Source organism: Rhinatrema bivittatum, chromosome 8 (assembly GCF_901001135.1).
Source record: "Rhinatrema bivittatum chromosome 8, aRhiBiv1.1, whole genome shotgun sequence".
NCBI lineage: Eukaryota > Metazoa > Chordata > Amphibia > Gymnophiona > Rhinatrematidae > Rhinatrema > Rhinatrema bivittatum.
Window position 1 is genome coordinate 61,599,856 of NC_042622.1, and position 23,353 is coordinate 61,623,208.

At 43.9% G+C, this 23,353-nt stretch overlaps 1 protein-coding gene across 1 annotated transcript in view; it reads right to left on the reverse strand.

Annotated features, from left to right (window-relative positions):
• The window catches only part of SAMHD1 (SAM and HD domain containing deoxynucleoside triphosphate triphosphohydrolase 1), a 161,683-nt gene that overhangs the window by 68,307 nt on the left and 70,023 nt on the right, over positions 1-23,353 (reverse strand). The window contains exons 5-7 of the mRNA XM_029611830.1: positions 22,521-22,636; positions 12,260-12,330; positions 8,526-8,699 (exon numbers count right to left, since the gene is read on the reverse strand). Of these exons, the coding sequence (XP_029467690.1) occupies positions 8,526-8,699; positions 12,260-12,330; positions 22,521-22,636 (361 nt within the window). The remainder of the gene's footprint in view (positions 1-8,525; positions 8,700-12,259; positions 12,331-22,520; positions 22,637-23,353) is intronic.

The following is a 23,353-nucleotide window of genomic DNA, read 5'->3' on the forward strand; positions in this document are numbered from 1 at the left end:
CCAGGAGTGTTGTTCCTGGTCTGTGATAGGCAGGCGCGTATCACCACGGCACAGCAGGCCGCGATCTGTAAAGACATAGCGGAGACGTCAAAGGACTGTTTGAGGATAGATTCCAGAGTCTGTCTTGAGCATCCTTGAGTGCTGCTCCTCCCTCCACCGGGATAGTAGTGCGCTTCGAGATCGCACAGACCATGGCATCCACTTTCGGACATGCCAGGAGATCTTTGGTGGCTGGGTCCAGAGGGTACATGGCTGCCAGAGCCTGCCCCCCCTTTGAACGTAGTTTCCGGGGCATCCCATTCCAGGTCAATTAGTTGCTGGATGGCTTGTAATAGTGGGAAATGATGGGAGGTCTGATGGAGTCTCTCTAGTAGGGAGTTCGTCTTAGGTTCCCCTGAGGCAGTTGTGCCTGGGATAGCAAGCTCTTTTAAGCTGTGTGTGACCAGGTCTGGAAGCTCATCCTTGTGAAGAAGTGTCTCATGGTTCGGTGGGGCTCTGTCCCCGGGAGTTTCCCTTCCTCCAGGGATTCTGAATCCTCATCTGAGTTGTCCGTGTCCCCGAAGGTGGGGCCTTCTGGGCGGTGGGATCACTTCCCTGAGCATAGAGGGTCCCGGGATGTTGAGGTCCTCTGGTGGAGCTTGTGGCCATATTATAGGAGGCCCCGGTTGCATGTGGAAGAAGGTATGCAGACCTTTGAAGAATTCCACCCAGGAGATAGATGCTGGGTCTAGACTAAGGGGCGCCATGTCCCTGGGGAGCCCCGTTTGAGGGGGGGGGTCCCACTATGCAATGCTAGGTCCGGCGTACTGTTCGAGAGGCTGGAACCCGGTACCGGCTGGGGAGAGCCATGAGTTGGATCCCCTAGGGCCTCTTCGCACTGTATACACAGGGCCGTGACCTCCTCATGCTGTGCAGCTCTAATGTGACTTGCTGGGCAAAGGCCCTGAGCCTTGAGTTTCTTTTTCGGTGGTGCCATGGCTTGTGCGCGTAAAATACAGTTGTGTGCGGTTTGGTGCGCGCTCAGAGATGTGTCCGCTGATGTGCGCACAGATCGAAGTTCTGCGCCCGGCACAGTAAGCGCGTGGCTGTGCGCATCGCTTGTGCGCACGGTACTCGGGCACGTGACATTGTGCACACAAGGTATTTGTGCGCACGGATCGGAATGGCGGACAGGGCGGCGAACAGATCAAAATGGTGATGGCGACCACACGGACAATATGGCGACCACCTCGAAGGGTCTCCACTTGGAGGACCCTTGGATCTGACTGGGGTCTAGCCCTGCTAGGGCAGATCAACCCGGTGGCAATGGTCCTGGCTGGCGACCTGTGCGACTCCTCGAGCTTCGGAGACCGGAGACTTTTAAATAGATTTCTACCTTACCTTGTCTCAGCACTTCCCGGTCTCGTTCCGGGCGGTCTCCGGCTACTGGGGGAGAGGGAAAATACCTTCACCGCCGTGCTCGAAGTTGCACCCGCTGCCTCAGCCTCACCCAATGTCGGGGGCTAGGTCCCCACCGAGGGTCGGCCGTCGGACCCTGGCTTACCTCCGAGGGATCGCGGAAATCACCACAGGAATTCTCAACTGGGGGAGGGACCCATTGGGTGTCATCGCAGGAGAGCGGGGCTCGTCAGTAGAGGTAAAATTTCTTTTATTTTGGTTTTCTTTGGTAAAATTACTCTAATGCTGTGCGAGCGTGCATAGAGCCCCTAACTGCTATGGAGTCGGAAAATACTGAAGAGCTGCACTTCCTGCAGGGGTATATGTACTAGGGCTGACGTCAGATTGAAATCTGATCAGTCTCCAACTGCTATCAGGAGTACACTATACCCATTGGTCCTGAGTCCATCTGCTACACGCTAGGAAATAGCTTGTTTTCTTTAATTGTTGCTCTTTTAAGGGTCATCATACCCAGCCACAATGTTTCTTAAATCTGACTCCACCTCATAGTGCTATAAGTCATAATCACCTGTCCCATACACTCTCAAAATTCAATTTTAGTATTTTTAAATTGCATATAAAAATTGAACAACACTTCCCTTTTTTTTTTTTAGGGCAGCCTGACATGATTTGGGTTCCCTGCATCAGGGGCATATGCTTGATATAGCCGCTCAAACATGCACAATGCTGACAAAAACTCTTCCATTTTGGTCTGGCAGATCTGTAGAACACAAAAGAGGAAATCTGAATCTAATTTCAACCTATCACTTTTTCATACAGTTTTGTGGTAAAATCTGATGTGGAATTACTCATTATCAATTTGTAAATTCACAATACTCCTCTCCATTCTATTTCTGCATTAAGTCTCAAGGGGTAGACAGATTTCATAGAAACATAGAAATGACGGCAGAAGAAGACCAAACGGCCCATCCAGTCTGCTCAGCAAGTTTTCGCACTTTTTTTTTCTCTCACATACTTATCTGTTTCTCTTGGCTCTTAGTAACCTTTTTGTATTCTATTTCCCTTCCACCCCCACCATTAATGTAGAGAGCAGTGTTGGAACTGCATCTAAGTGAAATAGCTTAAGGTATTAACCACCGCAGTAAGCAAGCTACACCCATGCTTATCTGTTTATTCAGACTGTGTAATTCAGTTCTTGTTGATTGTTGCCTGAATATAGATCAACCTTTCTTCATTCTCCCCTGTCATTGAAGCAGAGAGCCATGCTGGCTTTGCATTGAAGTGAAATATCAGACTTGCTCCCCTGCCGTTGAAGCAGAGGGCTATTCTGGATATGCGTGAATTGTCAAAATTTCCTCCCCTGCCGTTGAAGCAGAGGGCTATGCTGAATATGCGTGAAGTGTCAAATTTCCTCCCCTGCCGTTGAAGCAGAGAGTTATGCTGGATTAGCATTGAGAGTGAAGTATCAGGTATTTTTTGGTTTGGGGTAGTAACTGCTGTAACAAGCCAGCTACTCCCCTGCTTTAATGTGGTTGCAAATTCTTTTTTCCACATTTCCTCTTGCCGTTGAAGCATAGATCAATGTTGGAGTCGCATTATTGAATAAGGATATTCATCTCCACGTAGTAGCCATCATTCCCTCAAGCCACCCCCATGCCTCTTCTCTTCATTCACATCTTCTAGACTTTATGGATCCACAGTATTTATCCCATGCCCCTTTGAAATCCTTCACAGTTTTGGTCTTCACCACTTTCTCTGGAAGGGTATTCCAGGGTTCCACCACCCTCTCTGTGAAGGTACAAAAGATCATGTTTTTGGGTCCACTGATAATTGCTGCTGATATTTTTTATTCCCCAACTGTCTTCATTCTTACATGCCATTGTTCTTGACTTATCACTACTAAACAGTGAAGTGCCTCAGGAATCTGTACTTGGACCAGTGCTTTTCAATATATATATATATATATATATAAATCATCTGGAAAGGAATATGACGAGTGAGGTTATCAAATTTGCGGATGATACAAAATTATTCAGAGTAGTTAAATCACAAGCAGACTGTGATACATTACAGGAGGACCTTGCAAGAATGGAAGATTGGGCATCCAAATGGCAGATGAAATTTAATGTGGACAAGTGCAAGGTGTTGCATATAGGGAAAAATAACCCTTGCTGTAGTTACACGATGTTAGGTTCCATATTAGGAGCTACCACCCAAGAAAAAGATCTAGGCATCATAGTGGATAATACTTTAAAATCGTCGGCTCAGTGTGCTGCAGCAGTCAAAAAAGCAAATAGAATGTTAAGACTTATTACGAAGGGAATGGTTAATAGAACGGAAAATATCATAATGCCTCTGTATCGCTCCATGGTGAGACCACACCTTGAATACTGTGTACAATTCTGGTCGCCGCATCTCAAAAAAGATATAGTTGCGATGGAGAAGGTACAGAGAAGGGCAACCAAAATGATAAAGGGGATGGAACAGCTGCCCTATGAAGAAAGGCTGAAGAGGTTAGGGCTGTTCAGCTTGGAGAAGAGATGGCCGAGGGGGGATATGATAGAGGTCTTTAAGATCATGAGAGGTCTTGAACAAGTAGATGTGACTTGGTTATTTACACTTTCGAATAATAGAAGGACTAGGGGGCATTCCCTGAATTTAGCAAGTAGCACATTTAAGACTAATCGGAGAAAATTCTTTTTCACTCAACACACAATAAAGCTCTGGAATTTGTTGCCAGGGGATGTGGTTAGTGCAGTTAGTGTAGCTGGGTTCAAAAAAGGTTTGGATAAGTTCTTGGAGGAGAAGTCCATTAAAGGCTATTAATCAATTTTACTTAGGGAATAGCCACTATTAATTGCATCAGTAGCATGGGTTCTTCTTAGTGTTTGGGTAATTGCCAGGTTCTTGTGGCCTGGTTTGGCCTCTGTTGGAAACAGGATGCTGGGCTTGATGGACCCTTGGTCTGACCCAGCATGGCAATTTCTTATGTTCTTATCCCTCCTCTTTATCAGCAGGTTTAACCACAGTATCATCTCTGGTTCATAATTCTTTTAATTGCCATTCTTTCAGCCTTAGTGATATTAAACTTTTAAATCCACGATTGTTCAATTTTCGCTACATCCTGTAAAACCATCTATTGAAAAGTATAAATAAATGGATCCATCGGTCCTGGAGGTCTCCAACTGGATTTATATTTCACAATAGACTAAACTAATGATATAGATGGATTCTTCTCAAATACTTTCCTTTGCAACTGATGTATAAACTTTAAAAAGTCTTGCCAAAAAATAAAAGAATCAAAGTATTTGAATTGGAACAAAGGATAACCTTTTGATCAATAACTTTTCCTGCTGTTCAATTAACTTCTTTCCTGAAATATAAATGACTGCTTATTGAGGCACTAATACACCCTGTTGTTGCAGCTCACAATGACTATCTTTATCCCACTAATCTCCTAATTTATTGAGGCTGTAATTGCAATCGAGTCAAGTCTCTCCCATTCTGCAGTGTAACTGCAAGTGCCCTTGTGTCTCCCACATCTCAGCCAACCATTCCGATTCTGGCACCCTTAAAAAGACTTTGCTGATGACTCCTCATCACTGCTGGAGGTAGTATCCGAAGGCAAATTAAAACAAAACAAAAAAAAATTCTCTGCAGTAGATTTATTGAGCCAAAGTTATATTGATTCCCTTCTTATAAATTGGCCTCGTCCTGCCAAAATTTATTATAGCTGTTTTCAAGTCAGACTTAAAACGTTTCATGGTCCTCAAAGTCATATAAACTGGTATCGATTACGTCAAGCACAGTATCCTGTTTCAGTTGCACCAACATTGATGACATCCGTTCTCTAAGAATCACCATCATTTTCTTAGCCTATTCAATAATGAGAAACATTAAGTCCATGGAACATTTATTTTAAATAGAAGTCCATTTATTTAAAAACTCTTGATGTTCACAATACATGGAAACTAGATTAAAATTTCCCAGTTTGTGTTCCACTGATATGCTGGACCAAAATGGAAGAATTTGTCAGCATTGCAGATGTTTGAGTGGCAGTAGCAAGCATATGTCCTGATATACAGAACCCAAATCTAGAAACTTGATATCATGCTGGACTGTCCTAAAGAAAAGGGAAGTGTAGCTATTCAATTATTATATGCAATTTAAAAATATTAAAATTGAATTTTGAGAGGGTCTAGGAGCGATGATTATGATTGACATATAGTGCTATAAGGTGAAGATATTGGAAACCTTGTGCTGCGTATGATGGTGTAGAGGCACAATGAATTATTTAAAAAACAAAGTTATTATATTTTGAATACATATGTGAAGCTTTAATATACTCAGCACAGACATTTTCTGGAAATTATTCAATGCATCTCTAAAGTGCCAAAAACATGATTTACTCTGCACATCTGCAGTGTAAATCAAATGCCTCTTAGGTGACTAAACATCCTTGCTGTGTACCGATGATGCTCAAGTCTTCTTCTTTATCACCTATAATAGAACCTTCATGCTAAACAGTGTACAATACAACAAATACAATACACAGTCTAAAAATCAGCATAGCAAATAAAACATTGGCAACAATATAACAATAAACATGATAAATTCAGGGAAAAGCCAGTCAAAATAGTGAGCTGTCCGCTTTTTTCAAAATCTTTTATGGTCTGTAGTGCAACAAAGCTCTAGTAGTAATTCATTCCATAATTTATGTTCCACCACAGAGAAAGCCCGTTAACGAGTAAGCTGAAGCCATGCACGATATGGATTGTATTTTATAAGCTGATCTGCCAGATAACATGGCCCTTGTGAAATCTGCAGAGTTTACTTTTAAAGAAAGTGGGCCAGGGATCCATCAGGCACAGCCACATTGGAGCATGAGCAACCTCTTGCACCCCTGGTGCAAGTCCTCATAGCTGTGCATTAACAAGAAGCACTGATATGTCAAGTTTCTGCTCGAGGCTCAGCGATCACTTATGATAACTCACAAATCAAATTTTACAAGCCTTTGTGGTGACTTGAGAGGAATGGATGGGATTTGTTCTCGCTTTAGGACTTGTCCTCAGTCTGAGACATTGGAGAGGCTGAGGAACATTCCAGTGAGGCATGGATATGAAGATGACATCATTAGCTCCCCGAGCTTCCTCCTTCAGTTTTGAGGCCAGCTTCAAAGCCGGACCTATTATTCCGGACACACAGGCAGAGTGCTCCTCTTGCTACATCCATACTGCTCTTAATAAGGGCTTTGCACAGATACTGCATCCAGAGAGGTTGTGTCATTGAAGTACATGACTTGATTATGAGCCATGAGGGACATCTTCTGTGAGAATTTCAGGCACTTTGAAGCTGCTAGATTTGCAATTCAGCCTCACTGGAAATGATCAGCAAGGCAAATAAACTGAAAGCCTCAAAAGGCACGCCAGGAAGAAAATAATTCAACTTTATGGCTGGGTTATAGACAGTGCAAAGTTTGTGAAGAAAACATACTACTTAATCCAGTGCTGAGCTGAAATGTTAAAAAAAACAAAAACCAGAAAAAAAGAAACCACTCATGCCCACAAAGCTATCCTAGAAAGCTCTGGAACGACTGTGTGCCAGATTTTAAAGTTCAAAAAAGGGTACAAATGGTGAATGCCTGTCTGTGTGGAGGAGGAGCTCCATGTCAGAAATTTAATCATAGAACAGAATCAGTCGAAACCAAAACCATATCAGATAGATTTTTCTGGTAACTTGGAAAGCAATTATTTTTTAATTGCAAATCTAAAAACAAAAAAAAAATCCCCTGGACTTTAGAGGCTTGTCCAGCAGCTCTGTAGCAGTGCTGTGCCCTTCCATGCAGGAAGTCCTTGGTTGGATTTCCCAGATCAGGCCGGCAGGGACTGTGGAGACAGTGTTCAAAACACCTGTGTGGAGGGAAGAGTCTTGGTCCTAGTTAAGGGTAACACCTGGTGGATAGAGGAAGCCAATGATGCAAAGTTCAGGATAGTTGTTGCAACGACCAAACTAGGAAAAGTGGGAGGAGTCATCTTAGAGGAAAACTCCCCAGGTGATTGTGACTTAAGGCTTATGGTTCAAGAAACCCAACCATAGTTCCAACTGAACTGGAAGAAAAAGTAGAAAGAAAGATTTACCCGCCCCCCCCCCCCCCCCCCAAAAAAGAAAAAAACTGGGACTTAAGAGACAGATGATTGTAACACTTGGAAATCTGCAGTGTACTGGTATCCCTATTTTATATAATGGTTCCCTTAATTTATGTTTTTTGCACACAAGAAGAACAACTTTTAAAAAGCAATACCCTGCTAACTCATACAGCTAAACTTTGCCAGGTAAGTTACGCAGGATATTCAGCGGAATAAATGTCCAGCTGAATGTCCCCAAATAAAGTAATCCAGCTAAATATAGCCAGATAACTTTAGACCTAACTGGTAAGCAGAGAGTGGCCTGATCCCCCACTCCCCCACCACAGTGTAAGCAAAGCCAACCCTGCCATTTGCTCCCCTCCACCACAGACGTATGTCTAACATTGCAGAGGTAAGGGACTGAGCCACAAGGCCAATGTGCTAGGTTTTTTTATTTATTGTTAAAGTGGGCACTGCTTAACTTATTCAGTACACACTGAAATATAGCTGAATAACTTATCCGGCTAACTGCTAATATCAGAGTTAGTCGAATAAGTTATTCAACTCTCTCAGCTCCACTGTGGAATGCCTCCAAAATGACAGCCTACTAAACTTTAGTTGGCTAAGTGGAGGAGATATTTAAAGGTTGGCATTCAGTCAGATAACTTACAAGTTTGAATACTGACCTCAAGGTTCTTTAATAGTCATAAGATATTGGGATTTTAAGATTTTCTGCGTCACGTGACCCATCTGTGTGGCTATGTTGCTACTGCTTGTAATCAGAGAGGTGGGAAATTTCCATCTCAAGCATGAAATCTCTCATAGCTCAGTTAGCAGGGCTACCAGTTTCACCCCTATTTTGATTCTGTCCTCCAGAACTTGAAACAGCAGTACTACTCTTCTAAGCGGGGTGGATGGGAAACGTTTGATGAGACAAAGACCATCGACGGTGCTCTGCATTCTACTGGAGTCCTTATGTACTTAATAAAAGACAAAACTCACCTTAGAATTCTTTGGGCTGGGCTTTAAGTCTTCTTCTGAAGTAATGGGTCCAGCTATTTGCTCCTTTATAAAGATCAAATCTTCTGGCAGGACAAGACCATACTTTTCCATGACTTGATTTAGGCCATTGGATGACATCAGATGATCAAACATCTGAACAGAGGCAGTTTCATGCTGGAAAAAAAAAGGTCCCGATTATAAAAAAAAAAAAGATAGTAAACTTGAAGCCTTCTTGGACCACAAAGTAAAATAGAAAAGATGCTGGCAGAAAAGGCCTACCTCGTCTGCTCTGACTCTGGCCATTGCCCTTCATTTTCCTTAACACCCTTTTGTGCTAAGAAATCTCCCAACGATCAGCAATACAAGTTTGAGTATTTACAGGAAGTTGCTCCTGAGCTAACATAGAACATGACGGCAGAAAAAGACCGCACGGCCCAACCAGTGTGCCCCTTTAGATCTTTTGCTCAAACTTTACAATGCTTCCTCTCCATCAGAGATCCTCTGTACTTTCCCAAGCTTTTTTGAATTCCGATACCATTCTTTCTCCACCACCTCCACTGGGAGGTGCGAGTCTACTCCTTTTAACCCTCATCTCATCATCCCTCATTCTAGAGCTTTCTTTCAATTGAAAAAATGTCCACCTCCTCTACATTTATTCCTTATATCATTATTCTATCAGGGTATACATGCTTTGATCTTTAAGTCTGGTCTCCATATGCTTTATGATGAAGACCGCTGACCATTCTAGTAGCAGCCTTCTGGATCAAACTTCAACAGGCTTGAACGTGCATTTTTCAAAACTGTTCGCAGTACTCCAAAGGAGATCTCATCAGAGACTTATACAGAAGAAATATCACTTTTTCCCCTACTCCTGGCTACTCCTTCCCCTATGCACCCAAGCATCCTTCTGCTTTTTGCCAATGCCATTCTACCTGTTTGGCTACCTTAAGATCATCAGATATGATTAGCCCTTTTGTGATTAGCTGGGGAGCATAGCTTAGCCCATGCTGAGTGACCACTTCTTCCTGGAAACTTAATGCAGCAGTTTTGCCACTCACTGTAAGCTGGCGATTCACACTTATGGCCTACAATTCCTGGTAGCAGCGTTTATGAATTTTCCAAACCTGAACCAAAATTATCTCCCACCATCCCCACTTTTTTACCTGACTTCTCCCCCTTGCCTCTTATAAAATTGCTTTCTGCATTTCTCCAAGCATGTCATGCTTTTTTCTTACTACCAAATCTGGTCTATTATTCAAAGCATCCACAATCTTCTCAGAAATGAAATATTTTTTTTATACTTCCTCTGAGCCTTTCCCCTTTCAGCTTTATATCATGACTTATTATCCTCAAGTTTCTGTTCTACTATTACTTGCCGGTCCCGTTAGTGCTACTAGATGTACACAGTGCTCTACAGATACACATAAGAGACAGTCTCTGCTCTGTGCTGCTTAAATTGTAATCAAAACACAGGCCAGTAAGCAGTTTCTTTGGAAAATGCTGCTTTCTTGTACTTTAATGAAACCTGCTAAATAGCTGTTTCTGTCATATTTCCCAGTTATAAAATCATGGTTCTGCACACTAGGGAAAAGACCAGAGATAAAGCGCAAAGGGGTAGATTTTTTAAAAAAGCGCGAGCGCAAACAAAAGTACGCAGGATTTTATAAGATACGCGCATAGCCACGTGTATCTTATAAAATCCTGGATCGGCGCACGCAAGGCTGCCGATTTTGGGCAGCCTGCGCGCGCCGAGCCGCACAGCCTGCCTCCGTTCCCTCCGAGGCCGCTCCAAATCGGAGCGGCCTTGGAGGGAACTTTCTTTCGCCCTCCCCTCACCTTCCCCTCCCTTCCCCTACCTAACTCACCCCCCCCGGCCCTATCTAACCCCCCCCCCTTACCTTTGTCCCTAGATTTACGCCTGCGAGAAGCAGATGTAAATCTACGCGCGCCAGCGGACTGCTGGCACGCCATCATCCGACCCGGGGGCTGGTCCGGAGGCCTGGACCATGCCCCTGGGCCGGCGCCATGCCCCGGTCCCGCCCCCAAGACGCTGTGTCGTTAGGCCACGCCCCCAACACGCCCCCTTCAAAAAAACCCCGGGACTTACACGCGTCCCGGGGCTCTGCGCACGCCGGTGACCTATGCAAAATAGGCGCGCCGGCACGCGAGGGCCCTGCTCGCGTAAATCCGCCTGGATTTACGCGAGCAGGGCTTTTAAAATCCGCCCGAAAGGGCACAAAGTGGAAAAGTGGCCTAGTAGTGAAACCAGGGAAGTCGGGATTCAAATCCTTCTTTTCCCATGGACACTCCTCATCACCATGAGCAAATGGTATGGGTAATGTAGTTCTAAGGAGAAGGAAGCCATGGAGACAGGTGAGACCAATTAGGGCATGGTTTGTATATGCAAAAAGCCCCTTAGAAAAGCTGTAAAGAGGCAGCTGATGAGAAGAGGGTCAAAGAGCTACCAGGTCTCTTGTCCTGTATGTTTTCCTTATTAAACTGTAAGCTCTATTGAGCAGGGACTATCTTGTATGTTTATACAGTGCTATGTCGTGTAGCGTTATAGAATGTTAAGTAGTGGTAGTAGTGGTGGTGGTGGTAGTAGTAGTAGTAGTAGTAGGTAGAACCTGCAGAGGTAGGCTAACAAAAATAATATGAAAACAGTGGATAATATAATTAGTTAGTGATAATTATATACTGTATATATACACACACACACACAATTATACTACAATCAATACAGCTCACTTTTCTTTAACTTGGAGGATCCCTGGTTCCAGCCAAGTGAGGTTTCGCACTATTAAATTTTGGGCGTTTCCAGTAGCCCACGGATGAAGTTCCAAAATCTATATAACAATGGTCCTGTTTTCACCCTCTTCTCTACACATCTAGAAGCATGTTTCAAGAGATGCATGCCCCCTCCCAAAATAGGCCCTACAGCAAAAAATGTTCTTAATTGTGTGGTTCTAACTGCCCCAGCACAAAGCTGCTGTTATGCCTCCTTTTCCCAGGCTTGTTTACCCTGGTGTTCAGTGGTTCTTGTTTTGCATTTTGCAATCAATAGTCAAGTAATCTGAAGGTCAGTGAGAGGACTCTAAGGCCTACTTCTTGACAATTTCCACCTAGGCTAAGTTAACCAGACTTAATCTAAGCAGTTCCATTACACCTATCTAGACAATTTATGAGTGTCAAGGTTGTTTAAAAATAATTCTTGAAGAAATGACTAAGAAGTTTGGAAAAAAAAACCAAAAAACCTATGCTTGACAGAAATCTCTACAGAAATATCCAAAGTGCACCACAGAGAAAAAATGTCACGGAAACCTTAAAAAAGATATTAAAAGGACAGCTGCAGAGTCAGAAGGAAAAAAGCAAGACGACAATTGCAGAGTCCATGAAAGTTAAGGAATAAATGATACCTAAAGGCAGCAGAGAGGTGAAAGAATATGAGAACAAAGCCATGGTTTCGGATGGATACTCTAATGAGAACTGTTTCAGTGAAGCAGTCATTAAGGAACTCAGGTCTGGCTGGAGTTGAGAAGAGAGATGGGGAAAGGAGTTGTTTAGTTGTGTCAGTTCTCTTCAACGAACAATTTAAATTCTCCACAAAACAATGGAAGATAAGCCATTTTTATGCACCTTTATTTTCTCTAACTGTATAAGAGCTTCAAAAACAAGTCTCAGAATCTGATGGGTAAACACTTAGGCCCACCCGCATGGTGCTGTGGAATACTTACTTTCCAGTTTTTAGCTGGCCATGCACGTGGCATAAACCTCCCATCAAACATGTGTGAGAAAGGACCATGACCTAAAAAGAGAAACGTAAAATTATTATTCCATTGCTTATTGTAAGCCAAACTATAAAATAATGATTGTGAATTGTGTCAGCAGCCATGATAGAAGTTCCACTCAGTTCCTCTGTTCTGCCCAGGACCTGGCCCATAAGAGGTTATTCACCCACACACTTATTCTCACTTCCCAAATATATTTATTCAAGTTCAGGACAGGAGTAAATCAGGATGGCTTCCATTTTTGCCATGCAATTCCCGTTACTCCTCCAGGGAGACAACGTGATAAAATAAACAAGATTATGGGTGTAAAGCCATTCCTACTTTCCATTTTTTTCATATTCCATTCACATGGAAAGTACTGTAAATGAAGTTTTAAAGTAGAGATCCCAATGGGGCTCATTTCTGGAGCTCTTCTTGTCGTTTTTAAAGAGATGGTACCCACTTTCTGTGCAAGAAGCTATAACATTCACCTTTATAAAAGCATTCTGTTACTCCTTTATCCTACACTAAATTCCTAACAATCACTCGTTATGCACAGCTCTTCCTTCTAAGTTTACTTCATCCTCATGTCTTTTCCTCAAATATAAACAGTGCGCACCCTGTACACATCCATACAGACTCCTTAACCCATAGTTGCCAATCAAGTTCACACACAACTAAACCATCAAGAAAAAGCATCAAAAACAAACATCTGAAAAAAATCACTGGCAGAAACACTGAATAACATTTGCTGCCTGTCTTGGTCTCTGGCTCCTTTTTCTTTGTTTTTGTTTTTTTTAATAAGGAGGGAGATTATGTTCTGTGAAATCACTGGTGTCCCCCCCCCCCCCACCAGCATTTCATAGTGTGTCTGAGAAAGAAAGGCAGCAAAATAGAAAGCAAATGTTGCTTACCTCTAACAGGTGTTCTCACAGGACAGCAGGATGTTAGTCCTCACATATGGGTGACATCATCAGGATGGAGCCCAATCACGGAAAACTTCTGTCAAATTTTCCAGAACCCTACTGGGCATGCCCAGCATGGCACAAACTCTGCAGCCAGCAGGGGTCCCCCTTCAGTCTTATTTGAAAGCTACAGGCAGTGCCAAAAAATAAAACAAAACGTTACGAACCCAACATCGCGGGGCGGCGGGCGGGTTTCGTGAGGACTAACATCCTGCTGTCCTGTGAGAACACCTGTTACAGGTAAGCAACATTTGCTTTCTCACAGGACAAGCAGGATGGTAGTCCTCACATATGGGTGAGTACCGAGCTGAGGATGTCCGAATATGCACCAAATGTACCCAACGGCGTGCAACAGGCACAACAACTGGGGTGGAATTTGGTAGAGGGCATCCTGAACCCCACCGGGCAGGCGGAAGGGTGTGGGTACGTCACGTTGGAAATAAGTTACGCAGGACAGTCTGGCCAAAGATGGAATCCTGTCTTCCGGCTTTGTCCAAGCAATAGTGGGCTGTGAAAGTATGGAGAGAACTCCAGGTGGCAGCCCTGCAAATGTCAGGAAGCGGCACCGATCGTAGGTGTGCTACTGAAGTCGCCATGGCCCTCACAGTGTGTGCTTTAACTCGGTCTTGAAAGGGAATGCCTGCTTGCTGATAGCAAAAAGATATGCAGTCCGCCAACCAGGAGGAGAGAATCTGCTTACCCACAGGTTACCTTAATTTGTTGGGATGGAAAGAGACGAACAACTGAGTGCTCGTCCTGTGGGCAACTGTACGGTCTAGATAGAAAGCTAGAGCCCGATTACAGTCAAGGGTATGCAGAGCCTGTTCCCCTGGACTGGAATGGGGCCTGGGAAAAAAGGTAGGTAGTATGATGGATTGGTTTAGATGAAAATCCGAGACTACCTTAGGTAAGAATTTCGGAGTGCGGAGTACCGCCCGATCCTGCAGAAGTTTAGTGTAAGGCTGATAGGTAACTAGAGCCTGCAATTCACTAACTTTGCGAGCTGAAGTGATTGCCAAAAGGAAAATCACTTTCCATGTGAGATATCGAAGTTCACAAGCGTGAAAAGGCTCGAAAGGCGGTTTCATGAGCCGACCGAGAACCAGATTAAGGTCCCAAGAAGGGGCTAGAGGACGTAATGGAGGCTTGATGTGGAGCAAGCCATTTTAAAAGCATGTTACAAGGGGTTGTACTGATAAAGGGACCTCTCCGATACCTTTATGGAAGGCAGCTGCCACACTGACATGCATTCTGATGGAAGAGGTCTTTAGACCTGATTCTGACAAATGCCAAAGATAGTCCAGAAACTTCGGGATTGGACAGGAAAGGGGTCAAGGGACTGAGAAGTGCACCATGACATGAACCTTTTCCATTTGTAAGAGTAAGATTTCCTCGTGGAGGGCTTTCGTGAAGCAATCAAGACACAGGAAACTGGATCTGAAAGGTTAAGTGGTTGAAGGATTAACCTTTCAACATCCGTGCCGTCAGGGACAAGGCTTGAAGATTGGGATGGCGTAGGCACCCATCGTTTTGAGTGATCAGGAGCGGGTCCTTTCCCAAGGGAATGTGCCTGCGGATGGAGAGATCCTGAAGTATTGGAAACCACACTTGGCGTGGCCAGTGAGGTGCTATCAGGATCATGATTCCCTTGTCCTCATGTAACATCATGAGAGTCTTCGAGAGAAGAGGAAGTGGAGGGAATGCATAGAGCAGACTGGTTGCCCATGAGAGGGAGAATGCGTCTCTGGGCTGAGAGTGTTCACTGCAAATGAGTGAGCAGTAGTTGTCCATTTGTGGTTCTGAGGGGACGCAAAGAGGTCTATCTGAGGATATCCCCATTGTTGGAAGATGGAGTTCGCTACCAAGGGGTTGAGAGACCACTCGTGCGGTTGAAAGACGCGACTCAGCTTGTCTGCCAGCACATTGTCCACACCCGGCAAGTAGGTAGCCCTGAGGTATATTGAATGGGAGAGGGCTTCCGCCCAAATCTGCGCAGCTTCCTGACACAGAAGGAAGGAGCCTTGCCTCCCTGTTTGTTGATGTACCACATGGCCACCTGGTTGTCAGTCTGAATTAGGATGACCTGATTTGACAGGTGATCCTGAAAGGTCCTGAGAGCATATCTTATTGCTCGAAGCTTCAGGAAATTTATTTGGTGTTTGGCTTCCTCTGGAGACCAAGAGCCTTGTGTCTGCAGATTGGCTACGTGGGCTCCCCACCCGAGGTTGGAAGCGTCGGTGGCGAGATTGATTTGAGGATTCGGAACCAGGAAGGGCAATCCCTGGAGGAGATTGTTCTGATTTTTCCACCAGGCGAGGGACAGACGGAGTGAGTCGGTGACATGGACAATGGCTGACAGAGGCTGAATAGCTTGAGTCCATTGAGACCTCAGAGTCCAGTGCATGAGTCTCATGGCCAAGCGGGCCATTGGTGTGACATGGACTGAGGACGCCACGTGTCCCAGGACGAGGAGAAATTGGCATGCAGTCGCAGAGTGCTGAGACTGCAGCTGGTGAGCAAGAGACACAAGAGTTAGTGCTCGCTGTCGAGGCAGGAAAGCCTCTGCCTGTAAGGTGTCCAAGTCTGCCCCAATGAACGATAAGGTTTGAGATGGGACTAAGTAGGATTTGTCGTAATTGACAAGAAACCCTAATGAAATTAGAGTATGTAAGGTTAGATTGAGGGACGACAGAGCAGATTGCTGAGTGGGAGTCCTGATTAACCAGTCGTCCAGATAGGGGTAGACATGAACACCTTGTGTCCTGAGGAATGCTGCAACGACTACGAGGCATTTTGTAAAGACTCGTGGAGCAGACGCTAGGCTGAATGGAAGCACTCTGTATTGATAGTGCTTGAGACCTACTAGGAATCTCAGGTATTTGCGATGAGCTGGACTTATCGCAATATGGGTGTATGCGTCCTGGAGGTCCAGAGAGCAGAGCCAATCTCCTCTTTGTAGAAGAGGCAGAAGCGAGCCCAAGGTGACCATCTTGAATTTTTCTCACTGGAGGTACTTGTTGAGGGCCCGTAGATCTAGAATAGGACGGATGCCTCCCGATTTTTTGGGGATTAGGAAGTACCGGGAATAGAACCCTAGGCCTTGCTGAGAGTGTGGAATGGGTTCTATTGCTCTTGACTGGAGAAGGAGGGAGACCTCCTGCTCCAGAAGAATGGAGTGATCGGATGTTCTCCACGTCTGTAGAAGTGGGGAGTCCGGTGGCAGGGAGAGAAAGTTCAGATGGTAACCCTGAGCAATGATTGCGCCAATACCCATTGGTCGGATGTGATTGACTGCCACATGCTGTGGAAGTGGCACAGTCGACCTCCTACTGGTATGTGTGACAGAGGAATCTGGCTGCTGTTCTCCAAGTGGAAGTCAAAAACCTGAAGCAGGCCCCAGCTGGGGAGCTGCTTGTGGTTTTGTTTTCGGGTTTGGCGAGACTGAGGTTTTTGATAAGGTCTCATAGCACAGGATCTGGCTGGTGGCGGGTAGGACTTGCTTGGATGGTAGAACGACTTCTTAGAGTCCTTTCTAAAGGGCTGCTTTGAGAAGAAGTCGGAAGGCATCGAAGAGAGCTGTTTGAGGGTCTAATGTTGGTCTTTTAATTCGGCCACCGTCCGTTGATCTGTTTGCCGAACAGATTATCTCCTACACAAGGCAGGTTGGACAACCGGTCTTGCACTTCTGGGCGAAGGTCAGAAAACTTGAGCCAGGCCCACCGTCTCGCCGAAATAGCAGCTGCAGTTACTCTGGTAGAGGTGTCAAAAATGTCATAAGATGTTCTGATCTCATGCTTGCCTGCCTCAAAACCTTTGCTTACAAGGGTTTGCAGTTGGTCTTGGAATTGCTAAGACAGGGGAGTCCTGTATCTGCTTAAAGATGACCCTGTTATATTGGGTCATATAAAGCTGATAGGCAGCAATTCGGGAGATGAGCATGGCCCCTTGGAATACTCTGTGACCAATGTTGTCTAGGAATTTCTGTTCCTTACCAGGATGGGTAGACGAGTGAGGTTTTGACCTTTTTGCCCTCTTTTGTGCAGACTCTACCACGACCGAGTGGTGATCAAGCTGTGACTTCTGAAAACCTGGGGCTGACTGTACTAAATAAGTAGTGTCAGCTTTCTTGTGTACTGGAGTAACTGATCCTGGATTTTCCCAGTTCTTTTTGAGGAGATCAAGAAGAACCTGATGAACGGGAATAGAGGTTATTACCTTGGGGGCATCCAGGAATTGGAGCAACTCCATCATCTGGTGCCTATCATCCTGTTCCGTCTGCAACTGAAAAGGAACAATTCAGCCATTTCCTTCACAAAATTTATAAATGAGAGATCCTCTGGAGGAGAACGCTTTCTACTCAGTGGGTGAAGGTAAGTCATCGGTGTCTGATGAGGTATCATCTCCCCAGGTATCATAAGGATCAATACTCTTTCCTCTAGGAAGTAGAGGGGAACAGGGTGGTTGGATACCTGAAGGTCCTGGTCTAGGCTCCGAAGGAATCTGAGGAATTATCGGAGGCACAGATGATGGCATCGAAGGCACTGGTATAGGCATCGAGGGCATCGATGGACGTATTGGCAAAGATGGTTGGATAGTAGCGGTGCCAGTGCTGCCGGAATCGGGTCGATGTTAGGTTCCACAGTCTGTGCTGGTGTCGGTGCCGGAGGAACCTGAAGACATTGCATCGCCTTGTCAATGGCCTCCTGAACCATCGGGTCCAGTTCTTCTCGGAGACCCGGAGCAAGTAGCCCCAGCTCCGGAACAGAAGAAGGAGGCAGAGGCATAGCCGGAGAGACCACCGTTAAAGGTGGAGTCGCGGCTCCCGATCGGGTGAGGGTTGCCTCGGAGACCCAGTTGCAGGAATGGTCGGTGCCTTTCCTGGACGGGGCTTCTTCGACAGTGGCTCAATGGCGAGGTCGATGATTTCGCTCCCTCGATGGTCCGAGTCTTACGGTGTCGATGGCGGTTTCTCCCTGCGATCCCCTCAACCCTGAGGGGGAGTAGAGGGTGCCTATGGCCGAGAAGTCATTGATGCCGGTTGGTCACCGGTCGGTGGTCAATGCTGGCGCGAAGTCTACGGTGCCGGTTCTGACGACGTCGATGCAATGGACGGAGTCGGGGTTTAAGCACGGAAGAGAAGTTCCATCTTCTCCATTCTGGCCTTGCGACCCTTCGGTGTCATTAGGGCACATTTGGTGCAGGTCAAGACATTGTGCTCGCGTCCTAAACACATTACACAGACTTTATGGGGGTCTGTGATAGACATGATAACAAAACAATCTTTATAAAAAGGAACAGGAAGACTTCATATATATTTGTTTCTGCACAGTTTAGCTGACTGCATATTAAAGTATTACTGTAAAGAGCTAAAAAATACGTCACACCTTCTCATTTATCATACTGTTCACTTTCTCAATATGTATAAAATTTGTTGCATATAACACAGGGTACTTCCATGAGCGATATAAGGAACGGCAGACCCTGCCACATGGTTGCTTGGGATGCTCTGCATGGAGTCCTGCAAGATAGGCAATACACAGCTAGAATATGGACATATTATGATCTATTTCCTCAATGCCCCTATCCCTGTGATCCTCTGTTGATGTGCTGAAGGCAATTTTGAGCTGTGAGACAATGGAAATATTGCAGAGGCTACGCGTTATCATCTGAGATGCCAACGTCATACGTGAATGGTCAGAACAGCTATCATTCAATGAAGGTGAAAAAAAGAATGCATAGATAGGAAAAAGTGTTATTATGCTTTGAAACATGACGACCTTGAACATCCGCAGTTGTTCATGCCTGGTAGACTGCTAAGCCATATTCTTTTTGCTTTGGATTCTAAAGTTCTTTTTGTGTGTCTGTCCTGTTTCTAGCTTTATTCCCATATTTTTTCTTAAGAAGTTGGGCCCTGTTAATGTTTGGAAGTGTGAGGCAGTGCGGAGAGTGAAGTACAAGTAAGAGACTGTCTTTTTAGCCTTAGATAGCACTCTGCCCTTTTCTATAGGGGACAGATTTAAAAAATGACAGATAAGGACTGTAGGTCCCATCTAGTTTGACCATATTATTTCCTACTGTAATGCCATAGACCTTAGTTGATCTCAGATTTTCTCTTCTTCACAGCTGAGTATCTTCTGGACTTCTCCCATGCTTTCTTAAATTCTGCTACTGCTTTTCCTAAATCACTTTCACTTTTAGGCTATTCCGAGCATCCATGACCCTTTCCACATGATGCAATATTTTCTGATATTACTCAAGTCCATTCTCTTATCATAAGCTCTTGTGCTACAACATGCTATTCATTGAAAAAGGTTCCTTCTTGTGCATTATTTGAATGTATCATACCCCCCTCCCTCGCTTTTTCTCACCTCTCAGACATACAAATTTAGGTTCTTAAGTCTCATCTCATAGGCTTTTTGGACAGACCCTGCACCATTTTGGTAGCCCTTCTCTGGACTGTTTCTGCTTTATCTATATCCCTTTGGAGGTACAACCTCCAAAATCAAACAGTATTCTAGATGAAGTCTATGACTGTGAATAATCATTTTCTTCTTTCTGGATACATCTCTCCCTATGCACCTGAGCATTACACTGGCTCTGGCCACTGCCTTGTCACACTATTTTGCTACTTTGAAGGAGGGATGACTTCTACCCTTCTCCAGTCCTCCAGAACCACTCCCATCTACAAAAAGTGATAGAAAAGACCTAGCTGTAGAGTCACTGCTACCTCTCTAAGGGCCAGATTCATTAAGGCTTTTCTACCATTTTGTGTCTATGGGGAAAACCTTTAGGGAATCAGGAACTAAATGCTCTCAATATTATAAGATGCATCTAATTTGGTCCCACTGCCTTGTGCACTTTCAATTTGTCAGCTCCATTTATAACAGCTAGACTCCAAAAAGCTCTGTGCTACCCACATTAAATTTTCCAAATCAAAAACTTGCTTAAGAAATCTGCTGGATCTGGATCTGTATGTTCACTATCTTGTGACACAAACGGCTATTTTTCAAATAAGATTGCAGCTATTCAGGCAACCTTTTCTTTAGCACCCAGTACTTCCTCATAGAACTAATAAATGATCAAGAAGTACATTGAAGTATTTTTCAGATGGTTCCTGAAGCTGATATAGTTAAACAACTTTATTCAGTTAAATCACTGGCTTGCCCACTGGATTATTCAGTATTTCAAGGAGGTTTTTGTAGCCCTAATCTGGTATTATCAATGCATGCTTGTCTGAAGGAACAATTCCAGCTTAGTTTGATCCTTCAAACTACCATGTGCTGGAAGGGGGACATAACCCACTGTCTGGACTGATCCGGGTACATACAGGGAATTCTAATTTACCTTCCTTATCAATAATGCTTAAGAAATATGCTTTAGACCAACTTCAAGATTTTTTGGATTATTTTGACATTCTTGACTCTAACCAATGTGACTTCAGGACTGGTCCCAGTACCGAGACATTGTTCATTTCCTTGACTGATTTCTTATTTTGTGAGATGGATAAGGGTAAATCTATTATACTGACTTTGCTTGAGGTATCTTCTACATTTGACTGAATTAGTCATCAGCAGATATTGAATTGTCTGATATTGATCGGTGTGGGGAGTGTTATCCTTCGTTGGTTTCGTTCCTTCCTGTCTGATCAATCTCAGCAAGTAAAAACTGGCTAATCTTAAAAAAAAAAAACCTGAAGTCTTCTGGGTCAGTCTCGACCTGATTGATACGCAACCATCTACAGATCGATGTTATTGCTTATCCATTTTAAATTGAGATGCAATATCTGGGCATCATCTTGCAATCAACCCTAATTTTTAAACCTGAGATTATGGCTTTGCTTAAATCATTTTTTTTTATAAGCTTCTGCTTGTGAAAAGATTCAAGGAATATATTCTTTCTACTTGTAATTTTCATTCAGTGGTTCAAACAATGGTACCGAGTTCTCTGGAATATTGTAACTTGCTTTACTTTTGTCTTCCAAAGAGGCAACTTTGTGTTCTTTGCCTCCTTCAAAACACAGCTTCCTGGTTGATTACTGGGAACTACCGGTTTGATCACATTAGTCTGCGACTGAAGGAACGTCAGTGGTTACCAGTGGCTGTCTGAGTAAGATTTAAAGTCTTGGTTTTAACGTATAAAGACTTTGGAAGGAACAGTCCAGTGTATTTTTAAAAAATTGTTACATGACAGGATTCCCACCCATACCCACACCTATTCCATCTTTTAAGATTTATCGCCATCAAATTACCTATCATCAGTCTCTCTCAGTAATTGCTCCTACTCTTTGGAATTCTCTTTTTGAGAGAGGATTTTGACGTTGGGAGTTTCAGTAAAGAGTGGTAATGCTCTAATACTTTTTCTTAATCTGCTACTTGCTTCTTCCTTGATCCTGCAATGCAGCATTTATTTAGTCTGTGTTATTCTGTTATTTAACATTATTACTGCATGTTTTAAAAATATCTATGTTTTCTATTATAATCCACTCTGAACAGCGATGAACTGGGCAGAATATACATCTTATAAATAAATACAAGAACCCCACTTTACTCCCTCCAGCACTCACCTTTCTCACCCCTAACCACAAGGCTTTATAATAACCTAAATAGTCATTACCCCAACATCCAGCCTCTTAAGTCCCCTGCGTAGCTTTCCAGGCAGACCCAACCACATTAGAATTCTTAGTAGAAATGTAGGCACTAATTAAATTACAGAACTTGCAGCAGGCTAGACATACCCAGCTGCTAGCTTGATTCTATCACCAATATGAATCTAGGTACTTCATGTAGCCCGATAGACAGACCCAGCTATATGAGCAACATATGTTCCCGTTAAGACTTTTTATTCTTACAGAGCATATAGCCTGCCAGACAGACTCAGCTGCTAATCGATTCTACCATCCCAGCCTGTAAGATAACTCAGTCACATTAAGACTTCTAATGTTTCATATTAACCTCTTTGCCATACATTCTAGCACCTCAATGCCCAATGTTGAATCAGATTAAGTATGGCACTATGAATGTTTAAATATATGTTGCTAGATCATGCTTTCTGCTCTCCCCACTTTCAGCACTTAATGTTCTAGTGTTCTCATCCCATGCCCTCTTAAACTCAATTATTGTTTTAGCTGTTACTACCCTTCTCAGTTTCCTATTTTACATAGGTTTTAAAATGGGGAAACACAAAAGATGTATTCCTCCGAGCACACAAAAATAATCAGTATCATTCACCTACAAAGCTAAGAGGAATATTTGCACAATACTTACCCAAATCATGGCACAATCCAGCTATCTGAACACAAAGGATATCTCGCTGGTTAATTTGCAGTTCAGGCTGTCTTTTATGCAATGCACGGACGAGACATCCTGCCAGATATCCAACACTAAAAGCAGAAAATTGTGACAACTTAAGATCTTAAAAACCTAGAGTAGAGAACAGAAATTGTACTCTTTTGTCCAATTTTGCTAAGTTTGCAAATCACACCTAGAAGCAGTGGGTAACAATGTTTAAAAGCTTGAAGAAAGTGACGAGGTATTAGCATATACCAGACTTACATATTCTCCATCCACTGAACTCTGATGCTGGTAGGTTTCAGTCAAAGATAGTACTCACTTATGACAAAGCAATTGGGAATCAAATGCTAATCGTATCAAGGTTAAATTTTGGCAGACTGATGGGAAAGATCGAGAAGATTTTAAGAACTGCATACTGACCTTCATATTCTTATTTTCCCCCTCCTCCCACGTACAGGATCTAAATGTCTCAAGAATGTTTGCTTTTAATATTTCTTTTGTATTCCCATTTTATTCCATTTTGTGCATCCCAACCCCAAATGGTATGACCAAATGACACAAATACCCTTGCTAGCCCCGAGGGCTAGAGAGAAGCCAACTTAAAGATTTCCCCTCAGTGCTGCTCTATGGCCAGCAGGGGGTGCCACAGCACAGGCTGCCATCTTCTTTCCCTCTCTCTTGAGAGAGAGAGCAAGCTCAAAACCTGCCAGCACAATTGAACAGGAGTCTTCTGTGCTGCACCCCTCCTGAGCCACAAGGCCAGTCCATCAAAACATTTAAAAATCTATGAGGAGGAGCTTCTTTTA